Here is a 12,479-nt window from a genome sequence, read left to right as displayed (position 1 = left end):
TCCTGGCTCGCAGTCTGCCTTCTAGTTCATCCAAAAGGTGTTCAGTAAGGTTGTGGTCAGGGCTCTTTTTCTGCCAATCAAGTTTTTCCACCTAAACTAACCCAACCATGCCTTTATGGACCTTGCCAGATGAAGAAGCATGAGTTGACAAGCCACAGAGTCCAGTGGCAACATGCTTTACACAACTCTATCCACTTGGCATTGTGCTTGGTGATGTAAGACTTGCATGCAGCTGCTCAGCTGGCGCACAGTTTTTTATGCTAATGTTCATGCCAGAGGGGGTTTGGAACTCTGCAGTTATTGAGTCAGCAGAACAATTACTTTTTTGCACTAGTGCTTCAGCACTCGGCAACCCTGGATTGTAACTTCACTTGGTCTGCCACATTGTGGCCGAGTTGCTGTGGTTCCTAGACTTTTCTGCATTAATGCTGCCATCACAAAAGTGTACTTAACCTTTGTCTTGCAAACTGACACAATCCCATACACTGACAGACCAAAAGACCAAGTGTGGATGGTCCTTTTTGTTTTTGGTCCAGAGTACACAGCGACCGTTTCTCTCAAAAACATTTGATATCAAAATGTAAAATGAAAATGACTAGAGATAGTGATTTAGACAAGAGGATCATTCTCCAAAAAAGTTATTATATTATTGTCCAAATGTGCAGTTGCAAACTAACCTGGCTTTGTATGGCAGCTTTGTACAAGGGTTCTTCAAAAAGTTTCCACACTTTTTTTTAACTCAATTATTAAGAATTTCAAAAACAAATTACATCACTTTACTACATAGTCACCTTCGGATGCATTTTCCCAGCATTGTACCAACTTTATATATATGTGTATATGTGTGTGTGTATATATATACTGTATATAGCCAGCAGGCAGAGCTGAGATTCAATACGATGTATTCGAGATCCCAGCTCTGGTTCCAGCGTGTGTATTTACCACTGCGCCACCTGAGCGGCCCATTGTACCAACTTTTCAATGCCATCAGCAAAACATTTTTTTGGTTGAGTGCATAGCCACATCATTACAAATCTTCTTCCCCATAAAGCATCTCTGAGAGGTCCAAAAAGGTAGAAATCAGATGGCACTAAATCTGTCCATTTTATCAGCGCCGCTTACCATATAGGAGCACTTTGTAGTTCTACAATTACTGCCTGTAGTCCATCTGTTTCTCTGCATGCTTTGTTAGCCTCCTTTCATGCTGTTCTTCAATGGTCAGGGCTCTGTACATTGTGTATACACATTGCACATTATTTATCCATCTATCCTTTTTAAAATGCTTTTTTATAATGAACCATACTCATGATAAAGTGTGTTGTATGGGTATGAGTGTATTAGGTGGAGCAGTGGTCCTGAGATTTTTAAATAATGTTGACACTTTATCAGACTTACATACCCCAGGTATGGATACATAGGAATCCAGGTAAAAACTAGAACAATTTTACAACCCCACATCAGAAGAAGTTGAAACAGTATGGAAAATGCTAATAAAGAAACTGAGTGTTTCTTACGTTTACTTTTATTTCATTGCAGACAGTATAAGTATAAACATAAAATATTTCATGTTTTGTCTACTTCATTTCATTAACACTCATTCATGCATTTCAGGCCTGCAACACATTCCAAAAAAGTTGAGACAGGGCCAATTTAAGGATAGCAATGAGGTTCAAAGAAAAAAATTAAAATAAATAAATAATGATGTGCATTTTAACAGATGATTTGGTACATAAGCATCATTCGCAAAGAAAGCTTGATTTGCATATTTCTCCCTTTACAGAAGCAGCGTCGAGTTCTCTGGGCTCAGAGGCATCTGGAACGAACCTTCACATGTGTATTGTAATTGGAGGAATAAACGTAGCAGGAAATGAACACTGCGTGCTTTGGACCAACGACAAAAAGGACCATCCGGACTGTTATCAGCTACCAGTCCACACACCAGAGTCTCTCATGGTATGGGTTGTCAGAGCCCTGCACAAAGGTAATTCACACTTCAGTGTTGGCAGCAGTAATACAGAAAAATACATTGAGATCTTAGAGCAACATATGCTGCCTTTAAGACGACATCTTTTCCAGGGACGTCCATCCATTGTTTACAAGACAATGCGCAACCACATGCTGCACACATTACAAAGGCATGGCTGTGGAAGAAGAGGGTACGGGTACTGGCCTGCCAGACAAAATATGTGAAAAAAACGTGACAATGACAACTCTGTACTGTTGCACACCTTGCAACCACGTGACAAAATAACACCTGAATTACTTTATCAACTGGTATCCTTGGTGCCAAAACATCTGTTAAGATGTGAGAAGGAATGGCAACATTACAAAATGATAAATGCTGCTACTGTTCATGCCTGTAATGCAGGAATGAATGTATATTAACAAATATAATGAAGTTAATCAGACAAAACATAAAATATCTTGGGTTCATACTGTCTGCAATGAAATGAAAATCAAAGTAAATGTAATAAACGCGGCATTATTTATTAGCATTTTCCATACTGTCCAAATTTATTTTCTGATCTGAGGCTGCATTCTTTGCTGAATGTGTGTTAATCCTTTTCTAGTCTTTAGTATCAGTGGACACTTTGATCACAGGATACGGTTGGCTTTATATTTTCCCAGCATTGATATTATTGTTTAAAAATATCACAGCAATACTGCTCCAGTAATAATCCAGTAATTTACTGGGCCAAAATATCATGTATTAAAACAAGGGTCTTTGATGAATGTGATATTTGTATTATGGCTTGTTTTAAAGTTAGATGACAGTAACTTACCAACAGTGACTAAGCTTTGTGGATACTTATCAGTATATACAGGTGGGTGAATGAATAGACAGGTAGAGATAAAAACAAAAGTCATTACATTTTAAAGTCCATTTTAACAGACACCAGCAATTTATTGTTCTTTTTGGACAGGTTACTATAATGTTTTTTGTTGCTAAAACAATGTCTAAATATAGTAGTTAACACAGATGCAGAGCTGATTCTTTATCTTACAGCTTATACCTGCTCACCTTACCGTTTTCAGTTGTGAATTAAGAAGAAAAAGTTAAAAAAGTTCCCTGCACTTTAAGCCAATTTTCTGTACCAATTATAAGACAAAGTTAATTGTCTATAAGTTATTTAAATGTATGAAACTAAATTTCAGTTATACATTTGATTGTAGATTCTAGTGGCTGCACATTTGTTGATATAGCACAGTACTGCCAAAGACGAAAATGTTTAAAAACAGAAGCCAATGCGTAAAGTACAATTAAAATATCAAATAATAAAAAATGGAATATGCAAGGTAAATATAGAACTATAAACACAAATACTTGTCAATCTGTTTACAGAGAAAAACTTTTTCATTAATTCTGTATATTGTTAACATTTAAGCACATTTCTCCAAAGTGCACATTTACTTTTTAACACTTTTATCTAATGGCAAATTTGCAAAACTTTTTAAAACAAAAGAATAAATACACTATTATTTATATAAATGAGGGTCCTTCTGTTTTGATCAAATCATTTTTAAGGAAATGATTAAAAATGTTAACATCATTTACAAGCTTCTTTGTTATGAATTGTATTGTCATCTTTTACACTACTGTAGTTTTGCTGTGACTGTGATTTTAAAAAACTTTAGGGAAGATTCTCTAATGTGATGTATAAAATGGTTAGGGTTTAAAATGAGGAAATGACTACACCATGTACACAAGAATGCATTATTCTTAAGCCAGCCTAATATAATTACACAATCACCACGGCTTGTCCCTTTTTCGGTTTAAATTGATATTAAAATACCCATGCTTTGTACTAATAATTACAAAAATCTTTTAATGAGAGCCACCACCTAAGTCACACTAACAAGATATAATGTCCAACATCCATTTAAGAAGATTAGTTTGGAGTCCTGATCTTTAATCTATATATTTTTTCATGAACATAATTAAACATACTTCAAATGTTAACGGTCTTTCTGGCTCCATATACAGTTTAATAAACTCTGCAAAGTAAATTGGTGACTTGCTGTGTGAAATCAGTGATGGAGTAGCTTGTTGCAAAGTCTTTTTTTTCTCTTTCTCCCAATCCTACAGTCATCCTGTACAGGTGACTGTTTTGCTTCATTTGCGATCATCAATGGTTTTAATGAATTCAACAGCAGCTGTGAACTGCACCCACAAATAGGACTCCTCCCCACTCAGCTGGCTGGCATAAAAATTATTAATATACTGAACAGTGGACAGAAGACATGGTGGATTTGCCTACAAGGAAAAATGGAAGAAGAAATTAATATTGGGGAAAAACATGTATGCATAACACTTCTAACCAGACTGTGGTGTCTTTTTTGATAACCCTCTTTACAAGGGTTTAATAATGAGTACTGAAGAGGCAGAGTTCAGAAACCAGCATCTAACTGGATCAGCTTATTTGCAGTACATGCTAAACATAAATTTGTTCATAACATGTTTTAATGGTGGAAACATTATAATGGTAGAGGTATGGGGCATAATAAATATTTATATATGTTTTTTTACATTTTGTTTATGCATTTTCTCCCCTTTTTCTCCCTTTTAGCGCATCCAATTGCCCGATTGCGTCATGCTTCCTCTCCACTAATGCCGGCACCGGCTCTGATTGAGGAGAACAAAGCTAACCCACGCCCCCTCCGACACGTGGGCAACATGCCGTATGCATCTCGTCACCTACACTTTGACGAGTGCAGTGCAGCTCAGCACTGTGTTCGAAGAGACACACCCTGACAGCACTCTTTTCCCATCTCTGTGCAGGCGTCATCAATCAGCCAGCAGATGTCGCAATTGCATTAGTTAAGAGAGAGACCCTATCCGGCTTATCCCACCCCTATCTGAACAACAGGCCAATCGTTGTTCATATGGCTGCAGTGTGTGTTTTTACCGCTATGCCTTTTATTTATCAATAAAACAATACTGTATGGATTTTTCATATACCACCATACCATAGCATAGCTTATACAGCAGCTATAGGCTTTAATAGGCAGCAAACCATATACTATTGCCATCCCAATGTTATGCCACAGAATAATGTTATGCCAATGTTTCTGTGGACAGAAAAGAGCAATATAGCCCTTTTAAACTCTTGAATACTGTACACTAAAGGACAATACAACTGCACATTAAAACTCAGAATGTTTTACTTGTTAAAAGGGAGAGCTTTGAAATTGAAACAAGAAATTGTATAATGGTTAAATATTAAGATGTTGCAATGTTACAGTTTGGCATCCAAGTGCACAATAAAAAGTGTCTAAAAGTGTGCAAGTATGTATGTACTGTATGTCAGAATCTTAAATACTGTGATCTTTTGGTCATACAACATAGCCATTTAATCTGGCTTACATACTGTATGCCAGTTAGTCTACAGCATTGTATAAAAGAACAACTACTCCCAGCAAACATACCATTTGCCAGTGTTAGTACCAATGTGGAAAGAAATCATTAGCGCTTGATCCCAAAGACTTTTTCCACATAAATATAAGCTTACCCTTATAAGGACAAAAACAAGCACAGGGACAAAGTCATCAGCTCCAGGCACTGCATCCTCGTTGGCCAAACGGAGAAGATTCATAATGGTGGAGGACATGCGCAAGATGCACTGCACTTTGTCCCGTGGAGTCTTATAAGCACTGATTGTCCTAATCTCTGCCTGTGCAGAAGGCCACGGCGCTTCCCTCAAATACACCTAGAGACACACAACAACGACATAATTGAGACTCACAAGTAACACATGTATTTCTGTCTGTTATCTGGGTGATAAATTTACCCCAGCATTGATAAATAGCGCTACTTTGTGGAGTTATATTTTGTATCAATAATTACAAACCCAATTTTCAGAAAAGTTGGGGAGTTACTATAATATACGATTTATAAATATAAATTTGATGCTGGCAACACACTCCAAAAAGTTGGGACAAACACAGGTTTAGCCCTGGTTCTATTAACTTTCCTATTAATGAGAATTTATAATGGTTTGGGACCTGAGGACATTATTTGTTGCAGTTTTGCAAATGGAATTTTTTCCATGCTTGCTTAATACAAGACTTTTCAATAAGCAAGAGATCTGGACTGCAGGCAGGCCAGTCAAGCACATGAATTCTGTGTCCACAGTTGTAGCGCATACAGAATAAGGCCTGGCATCGTCTTGGTGAAATAATCATGGAATTCCTGGGAAAACACGTCACCAGCCAGCAGACCCTGCAATTGCAAGAAAAATTGAGGAATCCCTTCAGCCCTCCCACCCTTAGATACAGGCAATCATGTCGGTGTAGATCCCCAATCGGCTGACAGCAGAACTGAGATTTGAGTGCTCACATTTTTAGCTCTTGAAAAAAAGTAAGCTGACTGAATAAAAAAAGTCCATGACTGCATGACTTTAGAAAATGTGCATACATACACATTAGGACAATTCACTATAGAAACTTCACTGCTTCCCTAATTGTACCGAGGGCATTAAAATTTTATAGCTTCATAGTGGTTTTTTTCTATTTATTTATGCATTTTCTCCCTTTTTCTCTTGTAGTCAATTTGTCTTCCGCTTCTGTGGATCCCCAATTGCGTTAGAGCTGCTCATGTGCCCTACGGCCCCTTCTTTTGCACAGCGTTTGAAGACCCCACCCACACGGTGGCCAAATTTGTCTGCTGCAGGCACTGCCAATTGTCCCCGCTGGATGGCGCCCAGCCAAACGGGGTGTTCAGAATCTCGGCGCTGGTGTGCTAGAGGAAAATCCCTTATATCTTATATCATGTTGCATGTTAAGCAACATACAGCATGGCTTAAGCAGCATGAACTTGTGCAAATTCCTAAAATATTGATGAGTATCCTTGTGTACTTACCTCTGAAATTTGGAGAGCCTTGTGGTTGGCAGTCACTACTTTTGACAGACGACTAATGTGCTCTTGCAGGACCCTGGAGAAAAATGCCAAAAACAAAGCTAAGACATTGTGCAGTCTATTTTTATTGATTAAAAATACAGTATGAAAGAGAGAGCTGTATGCAAAAGAGAGGTAGGTGTGGTTTTTCCTTACTGGTCTCGTAAAATGTCTCCATCCTGGTTGGGGTAAAAGGCCAGTTTAAAGATGTGATTCATGACGCTGCGTTCAATGGCCATCTGGGCATCCTGTAGCTGCTCCTCACTTGCATACTGCCAAATGGCATCATGTGCCATGGCACCATAAAGGTAACGCAGGAAATCCTCCACTGCTGCAGTCTTATCATCAGCTGCCGTAAAGCCCTGAAATGCTGTCAAAATAGCCATCTTAGCAACTAAAATAGCTTACTACTAAATACATGCAGTTCTAATCATAAAATGTAGAAGTCATACAATATTTTACACTAAATGCAACTGTAGCATCATTTTACTTTCATTTTGGCAATACTAAATTACACAAAAACCAAAGTACACACATAATACATTTTTAAATGAACAAATTACATATAAAAAAAAAAGTTATCCAACACCAACTTACACAAGTCCAAAAATAACTGCCTCCTTATTTACTTTATGAACCAATTAACCAAATTTAATTAATAGTGGTTTGTATTCAGGGCAACTGGATTATTTAACAAGACAACCATTCAAGTCACAAAATCAAGTTTTCCTCTGAATGCCTTAATGAAAAAATTTAATAATGAGTCCTAATTTAAACCTTAAATTGGCAGTTTGGCAGGTGACTGTGACAGCCACTCCAGAATCTTCAAAAAATCTCTGACCCCAAGCCTTTGTGGGCTTTGAGATATGATTGGGATACGTCCAGCATACCTCAAAGTCCTGTCCTTCAGCTTCCACACAGAAGTCATGCTGATTTTAGGGCTGCCGCGATTGGTCGACCTAGTCGATGATCCTTTCTAATTTGTTAATGTTAATGTTTCCATTCATATAACCGTTCATATGATTTCCCTCAGCACTACTTGCTGCATGCATGACCTAAGTCGTATTTGGTCCAGTCACTGGTTGGCGGCATTAAGCGCAATCTTAAAAAAAAATGCCGTCTGCAGCAGTCAGAGGCCGATTGTAGAGAGCTTTCAAAGAAAAGCTCAAAGTTTTTCAAGACCCAAATGATCAAAAGTTTGGGAATACTTAAAACTGGCACAAAACAAAAAGGTGGTTTGTACACTGTGCAAAGCTTTGATCCACAGCAGCACTAGCGCGATGTTGCGCATCTAGATTGTTTCATTACGCTTCTTAATCGCGGAGATCTTGGAGTACTGTGTTCCTTAGGGAGTTCAGTTAGACAGCCGCACACTTTGCCGCATTGGGTTCACGATTTTTGCGGTTGCACCAGCGCTCAAACCGCAAAAAGCTTCTCATGTGAAACACTTACCACTTTGTTTACATCGCTTAGAATCTAAAGTAAGTTTTGAGTGAACGTGTAGGTTAGAATCTGGGCTCATTCTGTTGTTACTGTACGTTGGACTTAATGATATGTGCCTACCTCGAACTATTTTATTTCTGCTATAAGTTTAAGCACTTCGCTTTGTGTACGGAATGCCATAAACACATGTTGCACTTTGTTTAATATGAAGCACTTGAGAATTTGATCATATGGACATAAACCCTGTTTTACATTTTGCTTTGTGCCATATTATTATGCCATACAGTTTGTTGTTAAAATAAAAGAAGCGTAAATGAGATTCTGAAGTACTTTTTGGGAGGAAAATTAATCGTTTAGATTAATCGAATAATCGATAAAATAGTCTATGGATTAATCGATAGAAAATTAGTCTTTAGTGGCATCCCAATCGGATTTCTTCTAGGATTTCCTAATACTTAATTTTATCCATCTTGCCCCCCACATGCTGCAGGTTTCCAATGCCAGAGGAAGCAACGCAGCCCAGAGCATCACCAAGCCACATACTTTACTGTAAGCTGGTTGTTCTTTTCAGTGTATGCTTTAATCCTCATCCTCCAGACATACCGCTGATCCAGAGGCCCAAATAGTTCCATCGCCCAACAGAGCACAATACTAAAACTGCTTATTTTATATGGCATTGAGCAGACTTTTCTTGTGCTTTGGGGTCAGTAAAGGTAAACCAGATGGGAGTTTGGGCATGAAGACCTTCAGTATTCAGAATGCACCTTACTGTGCAAGTTGAAACTTCAACACCTGCTGCCAGAATTTTTGCTGCAGGTCATTGGCAGTCACTTGCATTGTTGCATTGCACTTCACATTGTTTAGGTGTTTTTTATCAATAAAGAACAGTGTATGTCCACTTATAAACATACCTCTGATAAACTCCTGCATCTTGGACTCCATTTGTTCTAGGAGCAGTCGGACACAGACAGTGGTAAAATAGCGATTGGCCACTTCTTTATCTCTAAGTACCCTCTGCAAGAGCCTCTCTAGATGAGCCTGAGATGTCTGCAGCCCCTGGCGGCATCTTGTCAAATACGCAATGTACGGAGCTCTCTTTCTATTAGACACACATTATCACACAATACTTAGCTTGGCCATACATCAACTCCAACACACTAACAAAAGTTTGTTTGAATATACGGTACCCGTCAACCTCAGTTAAGAGGGCAAGTAGTTTGTTTGTATACCTGTAGTCCTCAGCAATGGCAGTCAGCAGTTTTCTGCAGGTGCGTGGGTCAAAGCGGCTGATGCAGCGCATGGTCTCCTGGATCTGAGCCATCTGGTTCTTATCCTGCAGATTAATGGCCTCTGCCAGTTGTACTTTTAAAAAGCACACAATCTCGTTGTCTAAAGAGAAAGACAAACAGATGAAAAAGACAAGACACTTGATAAATGTATTCTCCTTAGCAATTGTTAGCTATTATTCACTTAATAATAATACAACTTAGATCCATATCCAAACTTTTGTATAATACTGTACATGTCCCATACATGTATATCTAAACATTTTTACCCAGAGTTTCTGTAGACCCCACAGAATGCTGATGATCAGACACATCCACAAAATCACATGTCAATTTGCTCCAACAATCACAATCATTATTCATATTATACAGCATAGAGATTTTTAAAGCTGCATTTTGTTCTTTTGCTGTTACTACACTACACAAAGTTCTCAGTTGCCTTTGTTAACATAAGAATTCATAAATTAGCTGTCAAACCAATTGTTAGAGTGCCACATGCACCATCCAAATACATTAACACCAACTGTGAAAACCAATTAAAACTAAAATGTTGCTGGCCCTTAGTGCCATGTACTTCCTAAACCTTTGTTCTAAATGTTTTTAATCTGCTTTCACATCATGATCACATGAAAATCTTCTTCCCTTTAAAGCTTCATTACACGGTCCAAAAAGGTGGAAATCAGATGCCACTAAATCTGGACTATAAGCTATTTCTCAGCCTATCAGCCACGAACAATTTTTACTCCCCCCACCCTCTGTATTGTCGGTAAATTTATGGCACAGCAGCAAACCTGCCTGACTGTATGGACAACATTTTTTCCAGAGGGGGTTGAATATTTTTGATTTTATATCATAGCGATATCATTTATATCATTTCGTTCATATCATATATTTTAAATACAGTACCCTCTGGATCAGTATGGTCAGGAAGCCCATTCCGTGTAGTTGCAGTGGGCAGAATAGGAAAAACTACGGAATCTGCTGAGCACAAAGCCAGACGCAGTTTCTTCTTAGCATCACTAAAAGGAAATAGACAACACACACAAATTACTTTCTAAGAAACTTTAACTTAACTTGAAGTCTACAATCATCAACTCAGGTTAACAATGTGTGACTGTTAAATTCAAAATGAATGCAGATTAAATAGTTGTTTGACCTAAATGAAAACTTGTTGTCTTGAGAATGTGCAATCTGACTGGCAGAGTCTGTAAGGTCATCTGCAGAGATGTTTTGCAGAGCTTCATCTCTAGGGGAGTCATGTTCACTTTCACCCTCTCTGCAAATTTCTGCTTAACACACAACACAGAAAAGACAACACTTAAGGATTGTATTAAAGTAAACATATAGCAAATTACACTACAAAAATGAAGTTAAATTTAAAAACAAGTAAATGTATCTTACAACTCTTTAGGCATTACTAGAACATGCAAATTCCACACAGAAAGGACCCGGGCCGCCCCATCTGGGGATCGAACCCAGGACCTTCTTGCTGTGAGGCGACAATGCTACCTACTGAGCCATCGTGCCGCCCCCAGTACTAAAGTGACTGTGGGTATTTTTATTTTAAGTAGTGTGAAATGTAGTCAGTTAAAATAAAGAGTGCAATGCTACACAAAGTGATTTAAGTTCTGTTAATGTGGAAATACATATAAGATGTATGCAGTGCAGTGTGCATAATAGCAGTAGTGCAGTGGTGTAAATCACTGGCGTGACTAGCTCTTCTATGTTGATTTAGGTCTGTTTGTGCTCTGACACTACAGATCCACCTACCTGAAGGTTTTAGCATAAAAATGTGAGGATTTTAATTGCTAGAGTTGAACTGTTAGTTGTTGGTTTATGTCCATAATATCTGCTGAGGGTAAATATGGTTGCCATTATTGTTGATTACATTCCACCAGCAGCCAAATTGGAAACAGCACGTGACGTCATACTCTCAAACTGAGTTCTTAATTGCCATTTCAGAAGCTTTTAATCTGCAAATCTGCTTGGGGACCACAAACTAGAAGGTATTATGTGAGTCAGCTGGTAAGGACAAAAATGACAGACAATCATTGACTATATAAACTGCACAGACACTACTGTTCCACTCAGGACAGTGTCAAGCCAAGTCAAGTCAAATTAATTTACTTATAACTGACCATGGATCACCAAGAACCTAAAAGAGCTGTTAAACAAGAGGAACCGCATTCAAACAGAAGAACAGAGAACAGATGAGAAGTGTGAAGAAGGAGCTGAAGGTCAGACTGAGGGAGAACAAGGAGTCCTAAAGAAGAAAGCTGGAGGGAAAGATTGCTGCGGTCAGATGATGTGCAGTATGTATGTGCAGTTGGAAACCTGTTGGTCTGACAGTATGTGCAGTTGGAAACCTGTTGGTCTGAGAGTTTGGTCAGTAGCACTGGAGCACCACAAAAAACTGTGCTCTTTCCTGTCCTCTTTACCCTGTACCCTACTAACTTCCAGTACAGGTCAGATCTCTGCCACCTTTGGAAATTTTCTGATGACTCTGCAGAGGTCACGTGTATCAGGAACAGAAAGAATGGAGAATACGGAGATCTTGTGAACAGCTTTTATGAGTGGTGCAAGAGGAATTATCTACACCTTTTTATTACAATGCTCAAACATTTTAATATAATGTATCTTATTTATATTTTTCATATAATAATGTAAAGTTGTATTTTAATCTTTGCTTGTGTTTTTTTTTATATAATTTTTACTAATGTAGTCCACAAACAGCATTCTTACACGTGTTTCTTTTTTCTAGATAGGCAGGAGGTATTTAATATCTCACAGGAATGTGGCAGTGTGAAAGTATCTTAATATCTTGAAAAAAATCCACTGTTTTCAAGAACCCTGCT

The 12,479-nt window shown here is 38.2% G+C and overlaps 1 protein-coding gene across 1 annotated transcript in view; it reads right to left on the bottom strand.

The window, feature by feature from the left end:
• Positions 1 to 2,867: 2,867 nt before the first annotated feature.
• gapvd1 (GTPase activating protein and VPS9 domains 1) overlaps positions 2,868 to 12,479 on the bottom strand; it is a 60,422-nt gene continuing 50,810 nt past the window's right edge. Inside the window, exons 20-27 of the mRNA XM_062999208.1 lie at positions 10,781 to 10,910; positions 10,531 to 10,643; positions 9,568 to 9,727; positions 9,250 to 9,437; positions 7,052 to 7,265; positions 6,860 to 6,932; positions 5,511 to 5,708; positions 2,868 to 4,255 (exon numbers count right to left, since the gene is read on the bottom strand). Coding sequence (XP_062855278.1) covers positions 4,115 to 4,255; positions 5,511 to 5,708; positions 6,860 to 6,932; positions 7,052 to 7,265; positions 9,250 to 9,437; positions 9,568 to 9,727; positions 10,531 to 10,643; positions 10,781 to 10,910 — 1,217 coding nt within the window. The 3' untranslated portion in view covers positions 2,868 to 4,114. The remainder of the gene's footprint in view (positions 4,256 to 5,510; positions 5,709 to 6,859; positions 6,933 to 7,051; positions 7,266 to 9,249; positions 9,438 to 9,567; positions 9,728 to 10,530; positions 10,644 to 10,780; positions 10,911 to 12,479) is intronic.

This window comes from Trichomycterus rosablanca, chromosome 7 (genome assembly GCF_030014385.1).
Source record: "Trichomycterus rosablanca isolate fTriRos1 chromosome 7, fTriRos1.hap1, whole genome shotgun sequence".
NCBI lineage: Eukaryota > Metazoa > Chordata > Actinopteri > Siluriformes > Trichomycteridae > Trichomycterus > Trichomycterus rosablanca.
This window is presented reverse-complemented; position numbering and strand designations above follow the sequence as displayed.